Here is a 22,882-nt window from a genome sequence, read left to right on the forward strand (position 1 = left end):
TAGTCTGGAAAATGAGAATTTGGGCCAATATAGGTGACTCTGAGCTCCCCTATAATTCTGAAGGACCTCTTATTACTTTTAGAAAAGTGATAATTCCTGAAACACTGAGAGAACAATCTGTTCTCCAAGTTAGCATTTCTCAACTGTGATCTGTGGACATTCTGCATAAGTCTTCTGTGATGATTGTTTATAAGCAGCTTGCTGGGCCTTACCCTAGATTTAGTCAGTCAGACTCTCAGGAGGCCAGACCCAAGAATTAATTTTTAGTAATCTTTGCTAGGTGATTCTCATGTATAATGAAGCTTGAGAATCACTATCCCAATTAGAGAAAACCTTCTGGCCCAATGGGAATGTAGAAGGGTTGTCCCTCTTTTAGGAGAGAGGATGGCATTGAAAAGTAGATTATCTCTGTAGTGAGTCAAGGAAGGGCCAAGGTTAATATCCTTAGTCAAGACTTGCAAATTAATGTCCTTCCCCCAAAACAGTCTTCCTTGGATATGAATAGTAGAGATGAAGCTTTCAAAAACTTCTGAACTAGCTCCAATACTTACTGACATTTTATAACAGGCATTGAGAAAAGAGAAAAGTTAGGATCTCTCTGTTTGAGTTTGAAGAGAGCTGTGAATTGCTTGGGAACAGAGGAGAGACCTCAGGTACTCGAAATCACTAGGTCATCTCCAAACCTCTCTTCAGCCAGCTGTTTCACATCTTCATCCAACCTGGCCTGGATTGCAACTAAAATGAAATGATTCATTTGAGCTTTAGCATCTTCCCCTCAGAGTATGAAATGTAGGAATGACCCAAAGGCAACAAGCAGATGGAGAGAGCAGTGCAGCTGAAGACTGGGATAATAAATGGGTCCTTCAACATCAGTAGGGGCTGAAGTTTTTTCCCTGAAGCCTGTTGGCTTTTTCAGAGTGCCAGTTATTGACCTGTTCAGAACTCTTTTGTTCAGGCTGGAAGTAATGATAAGTGACTTCCACTCTTGGCTTTGCAAACTTGGGTGGGGGGGGGCGGGGGGGCTGCATTATGTGCTAGTTAACACCCTGGGCTGCTGGCATAGCTTCTGCATGTGGAGGAGGTAGGAAGAGTAAGTAGCCTGTGAGCCCCTTTGTTCTGTGTGACCGCAATAGCCAACCTCACTCTTAGTGACCCAAATATAGCACTTCTAATAATCTTATAATTAAATCCCCAATAAAGATCCAAGATTGCTTCCATTCAGATTCCTAAGGCTATTGGTTTGCTCATTCCCCAGAAAATCTTCTCCAGGGAGTTTGGGGAATAAAATCACCTTTGACTCCTTTGAGACCTTGGTTTCCTTTTGGACCTTGTTCTCCTCGGAGACCAGGGAACCCTGGCTCTGTGTTCTTTAGGGTTCCATTCTCAAATGCTGGACCTTCAGAAAAAAAGAAACAAAAAATTGGCAGCTTACATGAGCTGGGCTCATCTGACTCAGCACTGCAGCTCATTCACCAAGGTGTGGGCTCTTAAGGTTCAACAGCCAGGGCAGAGACCCCCACATGCAAAAAATCCAAGACAGGGACCTGAGGTCTGCAGCAAGTCCATCTTCTGTTGGCTCTATTTACTCTACTACTATTTACAGAATGTCTACCATGTTCTAGGCAGTGGACCAGACTACTGGGGATACAGGAATGACCAAGGCAGCTTCAGTAACTCAGCAGTCCCAATGTCTATCCCAGAGAGTCCTCCTCGGACAAAAGAGGAAATGGATGCAAACTGTTGTGGTCATGGGATTTAGGTTACAAAGAAACATGCTGGGCATATTTCCAGCCTTTCTCTTTGAAGCTGGAATCTCACACTCAGATATAAGATCTATGGAGAAGAAGCCCTGTGGAGGCTTTTAGCAGCCACCTTGAGGATCCAGGCTTGGCTTCCCATTTCTTAGGCTCTCAGCCCACCCCTGAGGACCAGGGAAAGATTGAAAGAGCCAATGCTTCATCTTCAGGAGCTGTAAGACCAGAGGCCTAGAGGTGGCCTCTGAGAACAGAGAAAGATGGAATGAAATGAGTACAAAAATCAGAAGGCATTAAGTACTGTTTGGTAATCAAGATGGCCCTCACTTGCTTGTTCTGTCACGAATGCTCTGACTGCTGTGGTTTCTAAACTGTAGAAGCAGGGCCCTGATTTGGAGAGGATGGGGCCTTCATCATTGCCCTCTGTGCAGTTATAATATGTCCTGGATTAGCTGTTTCACCTATGAAACTCTCTCTCCTTCAAAAGTCATGACTGTTCTACAGTCTGGATCACACTTGAGTCTCAAGACCAAAGAGAAATGAAAAACTCACCAGGTGGGCCTGGCAGGCCTGGTAAACCTGGCAAACCATCTTTGCCAGGAAAGCCAGCTGGCCCAATTGTGGTGCGGCCTGGGTTTCCTTTGTCTCCTTTCAAGCCTGGATATCCTTGGGGCCCTAGAGCACCTGGCACACCTGGAAAGATAAGCCCCCACAAAAATGTTGAGTATGTCACCCTACTTACTCTTCAGGGGTATTATATTCAGTGGCATACACTGGAAACTAACTCCAAAGGAAAAATTTGGGAAAGCATTTACCCTTCTCTTGTTTCGGAGATAAAAGAGTCCTTAGGAATCATTTGGCCTAACCTCTTGGTAAACTAAGGCCCAAAGACACGATAAAACATGGTTAGGGGTGTGGATATTCTTAGTGGCAAACTGGGTCTATAGCCTCACTTCTTGATTTTTTCCACTTTGGTACTGAGATCAGCTATACCTCTTCCAAGTGACTGCTTTAAAAGCACAGGTATCCTTACAGAGAGGCCCATCTTTAAGGCATTTAGAAACTAGTGCCTTTAAAAGTAATATATGAGGATTTATATTTGGGACATAACTGCCTCTCAGACTCAGGCATGCTCTTTCTATTTTTACTACGATAGAATAACATATGTACGCCCCTCCAATGATTGTTTTAAGGGTACAATCCATAGGATCCTGGGACTTGTAGTGCCTGAATTATGTATAGAGTGAGAGTCTGGTTTCAAACTATTTCTAGGCTTTTGTTAGCCCCTTCTTGCAAGCATTGACTGGGAAGGCATATCTTCCAAAGAGTGATAGGGCTCTGGCAGTCCAACCCAGGACACTTTGGATGCTGCAAACCTCAGTGACAGTCTCAGATTGCCTTTTTAAACTATGATACATTATTGGGGCCAAAGGAAAGATGACCATTCAAGCCCTCTTCTCATATATATTAGTCTTGGGCTGCCAGTGGAAAGCAAATTGACTATAGTCAAACTTTCCTTTGACTTTGGCCAGGTATGCACATGACCAGAGGTATAGAAGGGGGATGCTGGATAGCAGAGTGGAAAGAGGACTGATCAGTACAGGAAGTGTGTTAGTTTGTTTTACCTGGTAAAGCTGGTAAGCCAGGGATGCCAGAAGAGCCGGATGGACCCTGGATACCTTCATCACCTTTAGGACCTGGGAGGCCTGGCATACCGGGGTCTCCAGGATAACCTGATATTGCAATGAAGAAAAAATCAGTAATGCCACAAATTGCCTAAGAAGGCATTTGCCACAAAATGCCTAAGAGCTGCAAAGAGATATCTTCAGTAAGAAGTGCCTTTCTTGCCTTTCATAGATCTCCACGATGATAATGGTCTCATGTGATAGTGGGCTTACTTGGGCTAAGGTTCCACTAGAGTTCAGAATTGGTCTGGCTAGGGCTTACTTTCCATGGTTAGATCTGGTTAGCACCAAGAAGTTTCTTCTGCTACTACTAGTGACCTACTGTAATACCTCAACTGTTTACCACTTAGGTTAAGGTGTTGAAATCTACTTCTACACATAGATTTCCTGGGAGTGGAACACAGGAAGCCACTGTCAGCTATTAATACCTCAGTTTCAATGAGTTTACCAGACTGGGCATGGGCCTGAGACGATGAGAGGAAAGGGATAAGTTTGGAGACTCAGGTGGAAGAGGCACCATAGTAGAAATCTTTGGTAAAGCAAGAAGTCATTGGAGACAGTGGGCATATGGATCTTTGTAGAAGGTAAAAGGAAGAGTTGGGCACACACAGTAACTAGAATAAAGAGAGGTGAAGGCGAACTTTCAAAGCATCATACTCTTGACAGCTGTCAAACACTTGCTTCCCTAGCCAAAGATACTTTTACACTTCCAATGAAATTGTCAAGATAAAGCATGCATGGGATCATGTAGATGAGACCCTGAATATCCAATAGTATCAGATTGAAGTCAGCCTCGCTGGGGAGGATATCAATATTTCCCTAAGTATCACTAGAAGAACCATTTTTTAGCAAATACAGGCGCAGGCCAACCCAAATCCTAATCTTGGTGGACCCAACGCAAAAATGGCGTGCAGGACTTGGCTTCTTTCCCCAAGATATTGGAGTTAACTTTATTCCCAAAGTTCAGGACCCATGAGGGGCCCTTGGGAGTGTTGGGTTTAGCAGCAATCCAGTGACTGAAAAAATGTTCTTTTCACAATTACAAGGGATACAGAATTTAACTCCTTGTCTTTTTTTCTCCACTCAAATCAATGAAAAGTTTCACCTGAGATCACAGCACCATCTCTATCAATGAAAACATCTGGACCTGGCAAACCAATGTCACCTTGTTCACCCTGCAAGGATTAAATGCATTAAATGTAAATATTTCTGTGACCTTATCACTCAAGATCTACGTGTCCTTAAAATCATTCCCTGGAAAATGAAAGGTTCTTCCTCCTGTAACCCCTGATTTCCAGGACAAACTAATCTACAGGTTAATTTCAAAGTCTTATCTATTTAAGATGGTGGCACAAGGCAGGCCAGAGGCCTGACACTCAATTGAAAACCTGTCGAGGACAAGAGAGCTCAATTTTATTTTGGAATTCAACTCCAGGACAATGTATTTCTGGGCCTGGGAAACATATCACAGAAGTAGACAACATGGCTGCACCTGAGAGAGCAGAGTTTCAACTCTTTTTTCCACTCTAAGCAGGCCTGGGACTCTGCTACTGTTACTGTCTTTGTTAGTGGATGATGCCATGCAAAGGAAGTCAAGGGAGTCCTAATTATCCCCAAAGAGGCACTCAGAGACCAGAATCAGATTCAGTGGTATATCCAGGGTGGGGTGGAGGGAGTTATCTGCCCCAGGTATAGGCAATAAGAAGATGCGATGCCTTTGAAAATTAAAGAACAAAAATAAAACTGAAAAGTTGGAAATTCTAAGTAATGTCAATAATAAAATATTTCTCTCCTTTTAGAGATGGATTTACTCCTATAGTCCACTCTTTTAATCCACCACTGATAAAGTAGTATCTAAGAAATATTCATCAGCTTAGTATGTTCAAAGTAGGATGCATGAATTTCATGTGAAAAGAGTGACATTTAAAATGTCAAAATATTTTTAAAAAATTATTTCTCATATGTGGCATTTCTGTATCTGAATGCTTAAATCCTCCCTCAAAAAATCCATTTGAAAACCTAATGCCCAAGTCGATGATATCAGGAGATAGAATCTTTGGGAGGTGACTGGGTCATAAAGGCAGAGCCCCCACGATTGGGATTAGTACCCTAATAAATGAGGCTTGAGAGAGCTAGCTTACCCCTTCAACCATGTGAGAACACAGTGAGAAGTAGGTAGTTCGCAAGCTGAAAGAGGGCCTTCACCAGAACCAAAGCATACTGACACCCTGATCTCTGACTTCCAGTCTCCAGAACTGTGAGCAATAAATTTCTGTTGTTTATAAGCCATCCAGCCTGTGCTATTTTGTTACAGTAGCCCAAATGGGCTAAAGAGTATTTATGGCAATCCTTTACTCTTCCACCTCCCTGATCCCAGATTTTCACTTCCCAACAACATTACCTTAATTCCTGGCAGTCCATTAAGCCCGGGGAAACCTGAGGACCCCTTCTTGCCCTGTGACAAAATAAAATAATAGTTACAACTAAGTTTAATATCTAAGAACATAAGAGGGGTTGGTCTTTGGGTTAGACTGAGGGAAATGGCACAGGGATCTTGGCTGGCATTTCAGGGCAGGTGTGTATTCTACCTGACTCTGGAATCTATAAAATGTTACAGAAGGCAATATGGCACGCTAGGTAGCCAACTTGCATGGAGGTACAAGGGCCACAAGGCTAGAGATGAATACAAGCAGGGCTGGCCTTGCTAAGCCCTGATAACATGTTAAAGAAGTATGGCTGCCTCATGGCATGACATGGCATGGAACTTAACACTGGATACTCATTTTTTGGGTGCAAACAAAAGAAAAGTGGCTGAGATTATACCAATAAAAAGGAGGTGGACATTTTGCATTATAAGCAGTGTCCTCCTTTGGATTAATGGCCATTTTAAGTAAAACGATGGGACCTTTTGATTGAGATTTCGTTCACCTAGGATTTAATGATATTAACCATTATACCTGACTCCCTGGAGGGCCTTGGACTCCTTCTAAACCCATGAGACCCTGTAAAGAGAATAGAGGCATCTTAGAAAGATTAATAACCCACACTAGAAAAAGCCACTAGACTTATACAACAAAGCTATTCAACCGAGTTGAGGATTTAGTGGCTCCTAAAATAACGTAAGAGAATGTTCCTAGACCTGGCTTAATGACTTCTTTCTAAACACCAATCCATCAGGCTGAATAGCCAGGCAGAACATTTTCAAAGAGCTAAATAAATGGAAACATTTTAAGTACTAGGTGGAATTTGGTAGAAAGGGCGGGTGGTATCTAATTAGTCTGCATTAGTTCCAGGTAGTGAGATTTTTAAATACATTGTGGGAGGGCTGCTTGTCTCTCACCCCAAATGCCTTCTTTGTTGGTGATTATGTGTTTTCAAGACAAGGGAGTATGAAAAAGTAAAGAAAGTAGTAGCAGGGTGATGGATGAACATTGCTGAATACTCAAGACTCTTTAACAAGTTTCATGAACAAGCTGAAAACACAATTCTCTAAAATGTTACTTCTTTAAGGCTAAGGCTGGCCAATTGCTTACAGCCTAAGATGCAAATGCCCGAATCTAGGGATCAGAGAAGCTAACAGTTTTCCACTTTAGCTGAGATTATTGGAAACAGCTCACTCCAATCATCACAATGTTCTAGAATTTCCCAGGCTTGTTTCTGTGTCATAAAGATTGCATTTGGCCCTCTTCTTCCATTCCTGCACTCCTCCTCACCCTTGTCCACATTCCCTTGGGATAGAATAGAATGAAAGCAAGATAATACATAATTCTTTAGCCCAGAAGATAATTATACATGAGGACAATGAGAGTAAATAGGGTGAGGAGTCACCTAGTATAGAGGGTACATCATTCCTTATTCAAAGGAGCCAGCCACTAAATCAAGGGAATGGGGCAAAGTGGAAAGTAGTCTTAGGGACCTGCCAGAAGGTTGAAGAAACAAGAGAAGCTGAAGTGGCCATCAAGTTACATAACATAAAGATGCAAATAGGAAATAAAATGGACCAGGTGACTTAACAGACCCACGCAAGCTACATTCCAGGATCATACCCTAGGTCCTGGTAAACCAGAGATTCCTTTTTCTCCCTTTTCTCCAGCAGTTTCAAAACCCTAGAAGAAAAAAAAGAAATTATAGTTATAACATTTTTTCTTCATAGGTCTCCTGGCTCCATCCAAAGCAAGTAGGTAATTTCAAACCAGCTCAAATTGGAAACCAAGACATGCTGCCACCTGGAAGAATGTGTCTATTGGCCTCTGAAGTCAAAAACTTCAGCCAGACTTGCCTGGCCTTTCCATTGAAAGCTCTGACAGCCCACGCTGCCCCAAACTCTTAAAGCACTAAGATGGGCTATATATGAAAGTTTGTAAGCAGAAGGTCTATATCATATTCACTTCTGTCTTCTCCAGGGCACATTACTGCAGGCTGAACACATACAAGGTAGTCCAATACATACTTGTTGAATTAAGTGAAATAATATCCCAGAGAACAAAAGTGTTGCAAAGGGTCAAGGAAAGAATGTCTAGGAATTGCCTCGTGTCCCCCACCTATCCTGCCACGGTTGTAAAGGCAAGGGGTCCTTGTCCTCCCTCAGAAAGCAAAATGAGCCTTTGAAGACTTGGTTTATGAAAGAGAAAGGGAGAAGAGAGAGAGAGAGAGAGAGAGAGAGAGAGAGAGAGAGAGAGAGAGAGAGAGAGAGAGAGAGAGAGAGAGAGACTGAGAGCTTGTATTACAATTGAACAAAAACAAATACATAAAAAGTTTAAAAGGAAAAAATTAAGTAATTTTTGACTGTGGATTAAAGCCAATAAAAAATAGATAACTTGGCAAGATATTGGGCTGTAAGCTCAACTTATCTCCCAGCACATGACTCTGCTGAACACTCTATTCTAGCAAGATGTCCTGGAACCCGGCCCAGTCACAGCCAGTCCTCATCATGAGTTTTCCTGTGCCCACTGTTCCCACACTCCTTCTCACCTGTGGCCAGAAGAGCTTCATTAAAGTACTAGCTTGGTTGTTTATAGGCCTCATCTCCAAGGCCCTGGCCTCCTGGTACTTTTGGTTTAAGGATATTAGTGGCTCTGCAAAAATTCAATTTCAGTCACTTGACCAGGAGTAAGGGGGATGGCATAGTCACTGAGGCAGGATAAGGAGGATGGTACAAGAAAAAGGCAAACTGAGTTATAAATTAGTCCTGGGCATGTAAACTATAACATATGGAATATAGTTAATAATATCATAATAACTATGTATGGTAACAGATGGTTACTAGACTTATTGTTGTCATCACTTTGTAAGGTATATAAATGTCTAATCGCTAATTTGTGCACTTGAAACTAATATAATATTGTCTGTCAACTATAATTAGAAACAAAATATAAAAAAATTAAAATAGTTATAGCAAAAAAAAAAGAAAGAAAGAAAGAAAGAAAAGGGAAAAGCAAACTGTAAACACTAGGCCGGAACCAGGGGGTGTCAGGCCCCACTGCCCAGTGAGAGACACTTGGGCCACCCGTCCTCAGAGCCATGCTTCCCTGAAAGGCAGGCCACTATGCTGTCACATACTGCTTGAACTTCTCCAGAACCCAAAGCGGCTCCCCTACGACCACAGTGTAGGCGATGGACATGGCTAGATCCCCCTCCACAGCAAGACCAGATTCTCTAACTGAGGAAGGCAGGAGGGAGGTCGAAGCACGAAAAGGGGAGTGAGGCTGTGGGAAGGAATTTGTGGTAATATTTTGGAAGCTAAACTGCAGAAATCTGTTCTACTTGGCACTGCAGGGGTGACTTGAGATTTGAAACTTGAGAAGTTAGGAAAGTCTTTCTCAACTCTGGCCATGTCACCCTGTTGGTATTGTCCCTCAGGCTGCCAGGGCCCAGGGCCTAGGGCCTAGCTTAAGTCTGGCAACTGAGGCTCTTTCTCCAGAGGACCTACTTGAAGTTCCTGGAAAACCTGAAGCTTGATTGAAGGAGAACTGCATATGCCCAGTAACTGCCTCAGATCCATTGAATAGGTACCTCAAGATATGTGAATTTTCTCTCTTCTCTCTCCTCATCTCTTCTATTTTGTCCTACCCCTATGTTCGTTTGTTCCTCGGACAAAGGGAACACAGGTATATGATTCTCTCTGACAATCTGTATGGGAGTACCCGTGGCCTACAAGTGTGACTGTACTCCTGGGGACAATGGAGAGAAATGTGTGAAGCTGAGACTGAGTCAGAAAATCAGGGATATTTGGTCACTACAGAGGGGGAAAGAGAAAGGTGAGGACTAAATTTATGAGGTTGGCCATATGTCAGCAGTTCCTGCAAAGTTTAAGGCTGAGATGAAAAGGAAACAAATAGTTAAAGGAGACATTTTGGATTCCCTAGAGATTTGCATCCTTAGTGCTGCCTTGTTTCTCAGTTAGTGTGGATAATTGAAAGCCTATCTGAGGGCTTTAGATTTGAGAAGTGTGTCTCCTCTAAAAAGCCCAGAGTATCTCAAACAAGTTACCAATTTCTTCTCACAACTTTTTTGTCAGAAGGCATATAAGGTACCTATGCTCCCATTAAGCAAATAGAGATGTTAGGAGTGAAGGAGTTTCATGATTTGGCCACGGTCGCACATTGAATCTATGCTAGAGTGGGCTGAGAACTCTGTTTTTTGTTTGATATTTTTGTTTGTTTTTTGAAAATATGCTGAAAATATGCTGTGCTATGTAAAGGGAGGTATTTTTTTCCAGCTTGGATGTCTTTACTGGGGTTTCTATTTTTCAGCCCACACTGTGAAACACTGGAAATGCTGAGCTTGAAACCATATTGCAATTTACCATCCAGAATTGTTGTCAGCCAGTCTTTCTTTTAACGGATAAAAGGGAACAGGGTGAAACTGCAGCAGGGGGCATCCTCTGAGGTAGAACTGGGAAGGGAATGGGAGGGAGAGAGAGAGGCAGAATAAGCCAGTGACTCCAAGGGCACCAGAGATCATAAAATCTACCACCATGACTGTAGAGGGCAGTATGGTATGGGGAAAAAAAGCCCTGGATAGGCTAGAATTCAAGAAAGCTGAATTTCAGTCTTAGTTTGGTTAGTAACTTGCTATGTGACTTTGGACAACTCTCTTTATCCATTCAGGCCATGGTTTCCTCAGCAGTACAAGGAGATAAGTCTAGCCCACCTTGCTTATCTCACGAGCATGATGCGAGTTAACTAGAATCTATGTAAAATGCTCACAAAGGAATGTTGAAACCTTCTTCCCCGACCTGCTTGCAAAGTACTTTGTAATTGTGCTATCCAAGAGAAATATAATGTGAGCTACTATGTTATAACTATATTAAAAAGTTAAGTAATTAGGTAATATTAATTTTAATAACATTTTATTTAACTGAATCTATAATAAATATTATCATTTCAACATGAAAGTAAAAATTGTTAATGAGACATTTGAGATTTTTTTCTAATACTAGTGTTTTAAATCTGGCGTATATTTTATTTTATACTTACGGCATATCTCATTTCAGATGAGCTGCATTTCAAGGGCTCAGTAGCCCTATGTGGCTAGTGGTTATCATACTGGGCATTACATGTTTATACTTTGTAAAGAAACTTCACATATATTGAGAGTTGGGCCTCAAAACAGTAAGTATGACCAGTGCTATCTTATAGATATATAGAGAGGTTCAGAGACTTGAAAAAGTCCCAAAGTTGGAGCTGGGTCTCAAGTCCAGGTGTCCTGTCTCCAACATTTGAGTCCTCTTCCCTTATGATTCATTAGATACTGAGCTGATTAAAATCAAGTACATTGAACAGATTATTCTCTGTTCCCCTGTGTTTCTACAGAGTAATAGAGATCATCATGGAAGCAACCTGTGCCACTGGCTCTACTGGCTCTGTTTTCTGGACACTTGGAGTGATGCAAAGTATTTCAAGGAATTGAAAAGAAGCACTAGTCATCCATCTCCACTTTGCCAGCAAACAGAGGCAGTCCCAGTCATCTTTGATTCATTCATTTCCCTCCTTACCCCTATCCATGAAATTTTTGTCAGCTCCTCTTTCAAAACACATCTTGAAATTTAAGAGGCATATCAACCAGATGTAATGTGTGGGCCTCCTTTGTATTCTGATTCTAACAAAGCAATTATAAAAATGTATTTATGAGATAATCATAAATCTGAATTCTGATTTAACTGATATTAAATAATTACCAATAATTAATTAGCGATGATATCATCACTATGTTTTTAAAAATCCTTATCTCTTAGAAATATTGAAGTATTTATGATGAAATGATATGTCTGTTATTTGCTTCAGATTGGCCATGAGTTGCTAAATTTTGATGCTGGGTAATAGATATGCAGGGCATCATTATGATATTCTCTCTACTCCATATATCTTTGAAATGTTCCATAATAAAAAGTTTAAACTTTTTACATTTTGAATCCATGTACTTCTCTCCATTTCCATTGCTATTATTCTAGTTCGAGTCACCACCATCTCTCATCTGGACTATTTTAGTAGCCTCTGTTTGCTGCCTCACCCTTCCTCCATTCTTTACTCCCCTGCCCCAAGAGCGATCTTCTTAAAAATACAAGTCAGAGCCTTCAAATAGCTTCCTACTATATTTAACACAAAAGCCACATTTGATCTTCCAAAATTTCCATGATTTGGCCCCTCTTTGCCTAGGATTTGGCCTTTCTCACTATGCTCCCACCCTCTCACCTTCTTGTTCCTCAAAAGCTCTGAGCTTTTTCCAAACTCGGGGTCTTGGCACTTAGGTTTCTCTCACCCAAAAACAATCTTCCTGATCTTCATGTGACTTGCTTCCTCATAATATGTACTTCCTCAGAGAAGCCCTTTTTGCCTGCTATCTAAATTAGCCCACCTTATTCCCCATCCACACTCCATCACTATATCCTTTTTTTTAACTTCTATGTGTCCTTTACTATTATATTAACTTGTTCTTGATTCACTTATTTACTTTTTTATTGTCTATCTCCCCCTCATTCCTTTATTAGAATGTACTCTCCTCAAGGATGGGGACTTCAACTTATTGGACTGTTATATACTCTCTTTTAGTCTCAGATCCAGCAGAATGCCTAGCACATAGGAGCCCTCAAAAGGTGTTTGTTGAGTGAAGGATTCTAAGATACAAGGGTAGATAGGAAAATGAAGATAGAATTACTAAGGTTAACTACCATTTACTGAACAATCGATAAATGCTATACATGTGGTAAGTCTTTCATTAGCTTAAGAAACTTGTCCAAGGTCACATAGCTAGAAACTGGTGAAACCAGAAGTCAAGCCTATGTTTGCTTTAACTCTAGAGCTTGAGCTGATAACTTCTAAGACATAGTCTGATGAAGAACCATGCTAATGTCCCTATGGGTTCAAGAAACAAGAACATTTTAAATGCTTTCAAAAAATAAAGATGCTGTAATTCTCTATAATAACCATTGGAAGAGGTTTTCTTGTTAGCCTTCTATTGCTATAGCTTTTGTTCAGTTGGATCCTTGAATACATGTTGATCATATAAGGATACTTACCGGGAGACCTGGAGGGCCACTTGTTCCTGGGAAACCCTGAAGCCCTGGTTCCCCCTAGAAAAACAAGCAAAGCTTAGTGAGTAGCAGCAGGAAGCAGTAAACATAAAGGAGATGGCTCGCTTGAATTACTTAGGCTGAGCAGTGGGGAAACAATGGGATATCAGGATTGGGACACCAAAGGGTGGCATAAATTTCTCAGTCTCCCCAACAAGTAACTACACCAGGATGTCATAGTTTAGGGAGCCCTTTGTAGTGTGGGAAGGACCAAGGCCCAAGGCAGGGAAAGAAAACTGTCTAAAACAGAATTTCAAACCTAAGCTAATTGGGAGATAGAAAGGTTGATCATTTCTTTTGTTTCTAGTGGAAGAAATTGTTCAGTGTAATTTACTATAGCAAATTAAAGGCTGCAAAGAAATCAATGGTTTTGGAAAAAGAGTAACAATTACAATTTGGATAGGGGCACAACACTTTAATCAGTGTTTCCTTGATATACTAATTTACATATATGTGCCGTGGAAGGGCTCTCTAAAGTTTGGGAATGCTCAGGGAGGCAGGAAATCTTTCATATGCTTCCAAACTGTTTCCAATCAATGATTACTTCTTGTAAACCTGGAGAGGGCCTGGAGCTATTGCTTCCACAAAGACAATATTAAAGAAATGGGACTAAACACTTTCCCTTGCCTATCCCTTGACCACAGGCACAGAATCACAAAACTTAAGGGAACTCCAGGAAATAAGGAAATGCAGGTTACTGAGAGATATCTACACACCTCAACAGCATACGGCCATCTAAACACAACCATATGTACATTCATTCACATAAAAATACAGACTATAAAATATCTTGATTAAACAGGTTTACAACTTCAGCCTTGGTAGGTGAGTTAGGGCATCTACTGCCACTTGGTAACAGTATATCATTTTTGCAAAGTCAAGTTTTGAGGGCAAATAAATTTTTTAAAAAGATAACTCAAACAACAAACATTTATATCGTATGTGTTCTTTCACAGTGTTTTGGGGGCAACATAAGTATTGAGAATGTTGAGAGTTAGAAGAAAAAAACACAACTATTTAATAATTATTTAAAGTTATTTAGCATATTGATAATTGAATCTACAAAACTGAAACACAGGAAATATCACTTAAACAAATACTCAGAAACTCAAGCATACCTATATCCACACACCAAAATCCAGAATTTTTTGAAAGCTTTTCACAAAGGACCAAACAAAGAAGGCTTTGCCAACACTTCCAAGCAAAAATCCATTGTTCCGAACCCTCTATCCTTCCAGTATAGTCTGGTTATTAGAGTTGAACTTTGGTACTAATAGGAAAAGGCTTATTAATTTTTCCTGTTCTTAAATGGTCACTACCTTAGATCCCTTCTTTCCTTTGGGAAATCCCATAAATTCCAATTCTCCAGTAGATGGTGGGGGTCCTGCAGGGCCAGGGAGGCCAACGTCCCCCTATAAAATCAAAGGGAATATTAAGCAAAGCAGAAGCCACACTGACCATTTCTTTAGAGGGTGGATTTTTCATCTGGATGTAATTCATGAATAAACTGTCCATTATTTAGCCTCTTCACCCTTACCCTTGTATCAATGAGGAAATAAAACTATCAGTGCCAAGGGCTGAGAAGAATTATAAGCCTCTACAAATGTATTTTGTACCAGCACTGTGGAGGGAGGAAGGAAGATGAATGAAAAGAAACCACAGGTTCATGGTTGCGATGTCATGTATGAAGGGTACTTAAAAAAACAATAAAGGGATTTGTGCAAGGTGAATGGTCACCTCTTGGCAACAGTGATCAGACTCTAATTGGTCCGGGAGCACAAGAAGAGGCAGTGAAGTCCATATTAAAACATAGGGGAAGAGGGACTGAATCTGCTCTTTGAAGGCAGAGCAATCTACAAGAGGCAGCTATGAAGAGTGGAGAGGACAAGCTCCCAGTCTCCCTTAGGCTTCCAAATCACTACATGATTTGTAGAGAAGGAAAAAGGAGAATAAAGGTGAGGAAGTAAAAGACAATGGTGAAAGAGTGGTTAAGGAGGAGAGAGGGGATAGAGAGAGGAGGAGGAGGAGCAAGAGGAAGAGGAAGGAAGCAGAGGAGGAGGAGGAGGAGGAGGAAGGATGGAGGTAAGAGGAGAAGTAGAGGAAAAGAAAGAGAAGGTGATACAATACACGAAACATCAGGGAAATATCCAGGTGGAAGGAAGAGGAAATATATTTCAAGAGACTATATTTGTAAGACATATGCCCTTCGCAGGTAGGAAGTGGAAAGGCTACAATATTTTGAAGGAGAAAGACCACAATATCATATGTGTGGTATGTGCACATGTAGCCCTCAAGAGACCCCACAAGAGAACCCATGTGGGGTGGGAAATGCTCATTTCTCAAGGCAAAAATCTAAATCCCCTTACATAAGCAGGCACATGGGTGCAGCCAAAGCTGTTTCTTGGAACATATGGAATGCAGATGGTATTTTTCAAAATCTATTTACCTTGTCTCCTTTCTCTCCTTGGAAACCTAACCCCATATTTCCCTGGGGTGTGGGGTGCAGGGAGGAAAAACAAAATCAATTACTAAACAAGCTCCAGCAACTTCAATTGGAATGCAGTCTTTTTACCAGAAAGTGTATTTCACCAAACCAGAATATCTCTGGGGAAACTAGAGTACTCAGTGGTAGGAATCCAAATGCTCCAAGGGGATGTATACTTACATCAAGACCAGGAAGACCGAGAAAGCCTGGAGGACCCTATATTAAAAATGAATGGAAAGAGTTAGCACTTGTTAGTTTCAGCCAAAAAGAACCTTGGCATGTTGAGAGTTACTGGGGTAAGTCCCCCACTGTCTTGGTGTAGCCTGGCTTTTGTGCAGCAAATTATAGCTCCTTCTCCCATGGTTCCTTTTTTTAAATCTTCTTTGAAATCTCTCAAATCGACCTGATAACCACATTCATGCTATAGTAGTGAAGATTTCATGTGTGATTCCTCTCAGTAGGCCAGGAAATTAAAAAAATAAAGACCTTCTGCAAAGTTATATCGAAGTAATCAGTGGTGAGATTTCATGCACTGGAGAGAGAACAATTTGAGGCAAGGCTTTCCCAGAACCACACAGATGACTGGCTATGCTCTTCCTATGCCAGTGATGGCAAATAGGTCAGGTATCAGAAAGATAGGTAGGGAGAGCTGTCCAAGGTGCAGTGTTGAGAAGGATTTTAAAGCTGCTTCTGTGTTCAGGAAGGTGATGGTAGTGGCGATATAATTAGCTATCAACATGTGACATGAGTGAAGGGAGTGGATGGTAGCAATATAGGCCAGGTATCTGCCACCTGTGGGCTATTCTTTAGATTGAGCTAGACTAGGAGGCTTTAGAGATGCAGAGCGGATAGTCAGAAAGACTCTAATAAATAAAGACAACATATAGCTCCTTACAAGAGCACACTTCACTTTAATCCACTAAGAATGGAAGTTGCCTTTCTCCATTAGGAGAGCCTATGTTTACATTAAATTTATGTACACCTATGAATGGTCTGGCGGAGAAGGCATGATTACATGGTAGATTTAGGATACTTACTTGTAATCCTGGTAATCCTATGGGTCCTACAGCTCCTGGAGAGCCAGGTATTCCTCGTGGGCCCTAGAAAGGCAAGTTTTTACCAAGATCAAAAAAGCACGACAGTTTCTCAAGGAAAAAGAAACTATATGTCCACAAGAATCGCACAAGAATGTTCATAGCAACTTTATTCATAACAGTAAAAAATTGGAATGCCCCACGTGTCCATTGATAAAAGAATTAATGAACTGTGACACATCCATACAGTGGGATACTCAACAATAAAAAGTAACAAACTACTGAACTACTGATGTATGAAACGATGTGGATGAATCTTAAAAAAAAATTGTGCTAAGTAAAAGAAGCCAGACCTCAAAGATTCCATTATGTATTATTCCCTTTATATGAAGTTCTAGACTAAGAAAAACCTGATCTAAGGATGGAAAAAAATCAGAATAGTGGTTGCCTTTGGAGTTAGGTGGGGGCAGGGATTGACTAGAAAAGGGCAGGAAGAAACTTTCTGAGGTGATGAGAATGTTCTATACCTTAAGAAGTAAGGGATGGAGAGACTAAGTGAAGTCAAGACTTAGACAGAAGGAAGAGAAAGGAAATGTATGATAGTACAATATTGTTTTGACAATAACTAATAACCTTAGTGATTACAAATCTCTTATTCAGCCTCCAACACCCCCATTTCCTAATCTTTATGGTTTATTCATCATGCCTGTGTATGTAGATGAAAACTATACTTTTGTGGGTAGCAAATATAGAGAATGTTCTACAAATTTAGTCAACACGCTATCTAAGACAATGTTTAGCTCTAGGGAACCTGGATGCCCTTGGTCCTTACTCATTTCTGTTTGCAAGTATGCTCATATACATTCTGTTTATTGTCTACCTTTTCTCACACAATTCTCTCTGTTTAGAAAGCTTCCTCCTATTGCCAGCCAGCCTAAACATCATCCACACTTCTCAGATGCTATCTTCTCTACCTAAGATATAAAGTCTTTCATAATGTATCCTTAGGTGGACAGTATCTCTTCCTCAAAGCTTTTGTGGAATTATTATCCCATATTCCTATTAGTTTTTTAGAGCCCGGGGTGGGGTAGGGTGGAGTGGAGGGCAAAGACCATGTCTGCATTGTCTCAGGGATCACTCATAGCATTTTGCTGATAGTAGTTGCTCAGTACCCTATTCTGAAATGAAAGAAGAAAGAAAGACACCCTGATACAGGAAACAAGGAAGAAGGAAGGTTTTTTTTCTTTATTTATTTTCAATTACAGTTGACATTCAATATTATTTTATATTAGTTTCAGGTGTACAGCATAGTGGTTAGACATTTAGAAGGAGCTTTTCTTAAGTTATTTCAAAGGAAATTGATGACAATGTGGAAACTTAAGGAAAACGGAAAGCTTTTATTAATACAACTCAGGGCTTTTCATTAACTCACTATTATTTAGAGTCCCTAAAAGGAATTTTTACACAGAATACTTTTTAAAGAAGAGTGTTCTACTTTGGTTTTACCCAAAGCACTCTAAACACACAGAAAATACTTAGCAAATGCTTGTTGAATGAAAAACAAAACTATTTCATAACATATCCCAGGGAGTATGTAGGACTCTGGCATAAAAGTCTGAAAGGTTGCCTGCTGTGTAACTTGAGGTAGACAGTTCATCCTCTCAGTACTTTCTCATCTGGAAAATGTAAATAGCGTGACCCATTCTATGTCAACTTTCTGGATTTTTCTTGAGAAAGTTGACAAATAATTTCGAACTCCATAGAGAAGAATGAAAAGGGACCATTAGTAATGATTACTAAAAATTGACAGCTCAACACATAAATAATAACTTACAGTGATTCCATCTAATCCAGGCAGCCCAGGATCCCCCTGAGAAACAGACAAAGGTGGGGACACTGAAGAGATTAATAAATCAAGCCTGCGGTATTTCATAGATAACTGACATAGATAAGATTTATGGGCATGAAAACACATTGGTAAAGCTTAGGCCTCTTCTCTCAAGGTCTTCTGTTTTAAATAATTTATGAATCGGAAATGTTCAACTCTTTACTTTTTTCCTGAAATCTGGACTCTAGAACACAAATATTATATCTTTAGTTGAACAGGATTTCATATTTTACTTGGATTAAATAATTTTCACGTTTGCCAGGAACTTATCAATTAGAAATTGCTTCTGAAGGCTAGTTTCCCTGTTCTTTTTGGAGGAAAGCTACCTGCCTTTGTGCCCTCATCCACAGAGAATCCATGCCCATATGTAAACAATACAAATCAGACATTTCAAGGGAGAATCAACAGAGCACACAGTCTCTGATTGTTTTAATTACTTTGCAGCATCTTCAGTCACTGTGTGAATCTGTAATATAACAATCTTGTGGAAAGTGCTGTATTCTACTGGGTCCAGAGTCTCTTTGATTTTTGGCCAAATCCATTTCATCAATTTTTGCTATGACAACAGCCATATTTTGACACCTGCTAGTGTTACCCACTCAGCTTATACTAAAACATCAGCTCTCTGCAGAATGGAAAGAACACTGTCTGGGTTTTGGCTATTTGGTAAACTGGCTGTGTGACTCTGAGCAAGTCACACAGCCTCAGTATACCTCAGTTTTTCTACCTGTAAAATGAGAAACATGAATCTGACAATCATGAGGTCCTTTCCAAGACTAACATTCTATCTTCTGCTATGGCATCTATAGACAAGAGCTTGAACCCCATACCTTCTCCAGTTCTCACACACCCGCCATCACTCCCTTCCAAAGTGATTTCAAATATTCTGGGCTCTGTGCATGGATGGAAGACAGAAAGTTTCCATCCTCAGCTGAATGAGCTTGGGCGCATCTTCCCCTCATGTTGGGCATACAGATTCCCATTTGCTACCAGGGAAATGATGGGCTTCCTTCCCACTCGACAAGGGAAATAGGATCAATCGTTTCACACCAAAATTTACTAAGGGCCCACAGGATACTAGCCAGAATACACCAAGAGTATAGTAACAAGAACACAGAAAGTTTTCGTCAGTTCTAGGAAGAGATGAGAGTTTCCAATCAGCTACAGAGTTGTCAGGCAATTTTTACAGACAGCCAGGGGCCCAGAGAAGGGTGATAGGTTGGTGTTCAGGGACAGAAAAAGAGCAGGACCAAAATTCTGGGCTAGTGGCCATGCTAAGATGGGTAGAGACATACATGGCTTCAAACCAAGGTATGCAGACATCAAGGATTCTAGAGCAGACAAAGGGTATCTGCCTCCAGGAAATGTCTTGGCTTATCAAAGAAAATAATACCCATACAAACTGTTTGCTGATTTATTTCCTATTTTTGGTCTATATCCTACAAAGCAAATATCTTTGACAGCATGGTTACAAACATTTCTGTCAATGATTCCGCCACAAAGAGCTTAGGACCCTTTTTATATCCAGCTTACTCTGCTCCTTAGAAAGAGACACAGATGTTAGCTCTGGAAACCTTTTTATTAGAGGTTGAGACTGATCTCAGGGAGGCCAGCTTATAGCCTATTCAGCTGTCTGCCTTAGAGGCTCTTACCTTCATTCCTTTGAAACTACCATGGGCAAAGACAGGTTCTCCTTTAGATCCTTTCTGGCCAGGAGGCCCCTGAGTAAAATAAGAAAAAAAAAACTCATAATTACACACACAGTTTTGTTAATAGCATGATCTCATCAGATGGAGGATGGAACAGCAAGAGGATGAAATTATGTGGCTTGTTCTGTGCCAGAATTGGCTGTGCTAAGGGACAAAGTACGTCCACTGGATAGGCACTGTGTCTCAAAGCTATATACCTGCTCCCCCAACCTCCAAGTCAGAAGTTTGGAAAGAGACTAGAAAGTATGAGACTTTGAATCTATTCAGAGCAGTGAACTTTTTCAGTAAAGAGACATATAGTAAATAATTTAAGCTCTGCAGGCCATATCTGGACTCTATCCCATATTTTTTTACTCTTCTTTTTTACAAACTTTTAAGAATGTAAAAACATGTCACAGGTCAAGGGGCATGTGGGCCAGTTTGCCAACCCCCGGTCTAAGAGAAATCTACAAATCCATCTCTGTCCTGTGCTACTACCACATACCTTCAACTTCAACACCTGTCTAAGAGGCCGGTGTGTCTCACTAACATAGAAAATAGCTCAAAGTATGCCCAATCCATCTATCAACCAGACTTTTACTGTTGCAGTGTCAGATGCTGGCTGTTTGCTAGATGTCACTCTCCTGAGGAAAATCAATGACCCCATACCTAAGGGGAAGTCAAAATTAGAATTAGGAGTACAGCTAAGCTTTGGTGACTGAAGCATTGGCTGAATGATGAATTCTTTGAGTTAAAAAATCATAGATATAATAAAAGAACAATAAGGTCTCAAAAGCACGAACCAGTTTTTTTCCTAACACTTTCTATGTTTCCTTATTATTGTGGCCACTATTTTCATTAAAAGAGTGTTAAAGAATATCTTCTCAGGATTTAGCAGGACTAGTAAGGTTCAGCTTAGAAAAAGAAATTATATATATATATATATATATATATATATATATATATATATATTCCTATTTAGGCTTAAGAGGAGGTTTAGGGACAGGATTAGGTTTTACCCTTCTGCTTTGGCTGTCAGATGTTTATTACCTGAAGATTTCTTTTCTCCTTTTTGGTGGCAGCATTTCCTTATTTTCCAGGATATCTATTTACTTAACACAGATGTGATTTGTTCTCCTCTCCTGTTGCCATGGGAGTGTCTAAAGGCCTTTGTGACTCAAACAGTTCCTCCTAAGTCAGTAATATATCCTCCCTCCCTGCTGCATATTGGTTTGGTCCTTAGATATCAAGGTCCTTTATGACATGTATGTATGTCTCATTTTATGACACCTATACCCACACCCACAACTTGGTCACCGAAGACAATGGTGCTGCTCTTTCAGTAAAATATCAATTAATTAATGTAAGATCTGTCTAATAGTGTGATTTTGAGCTAAATATATCACATTAGTACCCTTATTAGTTTAGATTATTTCAAGTGAGGTTGAGAATGGGCTCAAAATATGTTTTCTTTCTCTTTCCAGCCACTTGTAAAAGCAGCCTTGCAAGGGCATGGTATCTATTAGAAATCCCTTAGATCCATCTGGATGAATGGAATTAAAGAAAAGTGGTGACACCAGGATCTAATAAATGTTTTATCAATCCCAGAACCAAGGGTTATGATTTGTGTGGGGGAGGACATGGGGGAGGGACACAAACTATGTCTGCATAAAGTTGGCGTTCTCAACTATTTCTTACTATTGACACTCTGGGACAGGTTGTTCTTTGATGTTGAGGAGGGGGCTGTCCTGTGCCAGCAGCACACCTCCAGTTGTGACAATCAAAAATGTTAATAATTGTAAAATGTCCCCATTGGGGGACAAAACCACCCCTGGTTAAGAATAACATATATACCAAGCTTGCCAAACCATTTGGGCCATTGTCAGTGCTTCCATGATCCTATGTAAGCCTTCCAAATACTACATTTCCAAATATTATCTGATGTAGTGACATGTGAAGCAGCCCAAGCATGTACTTTGCTCTGAAATTTACTAGTGTTTCAACAATTTTTCCAACTCTAAAAGTATTATTTAAAAAAAATAACCCTAACTAAGAAAGCATGTATATACCCCCTGCACTTGGTATTCTTCTTTAGCCTTTAAATGTGTCTAAATTAGACTCTTAAATTAGACGAGGGGCCACAGTGGTTGCTCCACAGATGCTTAATAAGATCTCCAGAGAACAAAATAAGGGTAAACTTGGAGAGAGGCAAAGCCACTTGAAATAATGTACAAAGATCTGGCAGCGTACAGGCGATCCGAGAAGCCCGGGATAACCATCAGGGCCTGGAAATCCAACAGCTCCTTGAGTTCCATTACAGCCATCCTGGCCAGGTGGGCCTCTGGACCCTGGCTGTCCAGGGTGGCCCTGTTCAAAGAGAAAAGAAAGGATCACATCAGGTACAGGACTCTCAGCTACTCCAATAGGTTTCATGGTGAAAGAAGCCAAGCATACTGCCAAACTCTGGCTCCTTGTTCATTCCCTTAGCCCCATCACCAATGTTCTCATAGCCTCCCTTTATACTCAAGTGTATGTGGCTGATGACAGCTCAGTGTTACCTCTCCCAAAAGGATCAACGCTTTAATAGGATCCAAGCTGAAACCAAAGGGATGAAGCATAAAGAGATGGGATACACAGGTGGTTGCAACTTTGCCTTCCCTGGGTACAAAGATGTACTAAGATGTAGCGTAGCTGTCTGGCAGCTGAAATTCTACTAACATGGACTCATGCCAGGTTTTGGTATTCCTCAGAATAGACTGGAATCTGGGCAGCCTGGG

At 40.7% G+C, this 22,882-nt stretch overlaps 1 protein-coding gene across 1 annotated transcript in view; it reads right to left on the reverse strand.

The window, feature by feature from the left end:
- The window catches only part of COL4A6 (collagen type IV alpha 6 chain), a 294,450-nt gene that overhangs the window by 34,421 nt on the left and 237,147 nt on the right, over window positions 1-22,882 (reverse strand). The window contains exons 6-20 of the mRNA XM_036227183.1: window positions 22,356-22,472; window positions 20,070-20,138; window positions 18,364-18,399; window positions 16,533-16,595; window positions 15,676-15,711; window positions 15,457-15,498; window positions 14,330-14,422; window positions 12,957-13,010; window positions 7,486-7,545; window positions 6,397-6,441; window positions 5,841-5,894; window positions 4,545-4,614; window positions 3,380-3,487; window positions 2,307-2,447; window positions 1,292-1,396 (exon numbers count right to left, since the gene is read on the reverse strand). Of these exons, the coding sequence (XP_036083076.1) occupies window positions 1,292-1,396; window positions 2,307-2,447; window positions 3,380-3,487; window positions 4,545-4,614; window positions 5,841-5,894; window positions 6,397-6,441; window positions 7,486-7,545; window positions 12,957-13,010; window positions 14,330-14,422; window positions 15,457-15,498; window positions 15,676-15,711; window positions 16,533-16,595; window positions 18,364-18,399; window positions 20,070-20,138; window positions 22,356-22,472 (1,093 nt within the window). The remainder of the gene's footprint in view (window positions 1-1,291; window positions 1,397-2,306; window positions 2,448-3,379; window positions 3,488-4,544; window positions 4,615-5,840; window positions 5,895-6,396; window positions 6,442-7,485; window positions 7,546-12,956; window positions 13,011-14,329; window positions 14,423-15,456; window positions 15,499-15,675; window positions 15,712-16,532; window positions 16,596-18,363; window positions 18,400-20,069; window positions 20,139-22,355; window positions 22,473-22,882) is intronic.

This window comes from Rousettus aegyptiacus, unplaced genomic scaffold, assembly GCF_014176215.1.
Source record: "Rousettus aegyptiacus isolate mRouAeg1 unplaced genomic scaffold, mRouAeg1.p scaffold_m13_p_9, whole genome shotgun sequence".
Taxonomy (NCBI): Eukaryota; Metazoa; Chordata; class Mammalia; order Chiroptera; family Pteropodidae; genus Rousettus; species Rousettus aegyptiacus.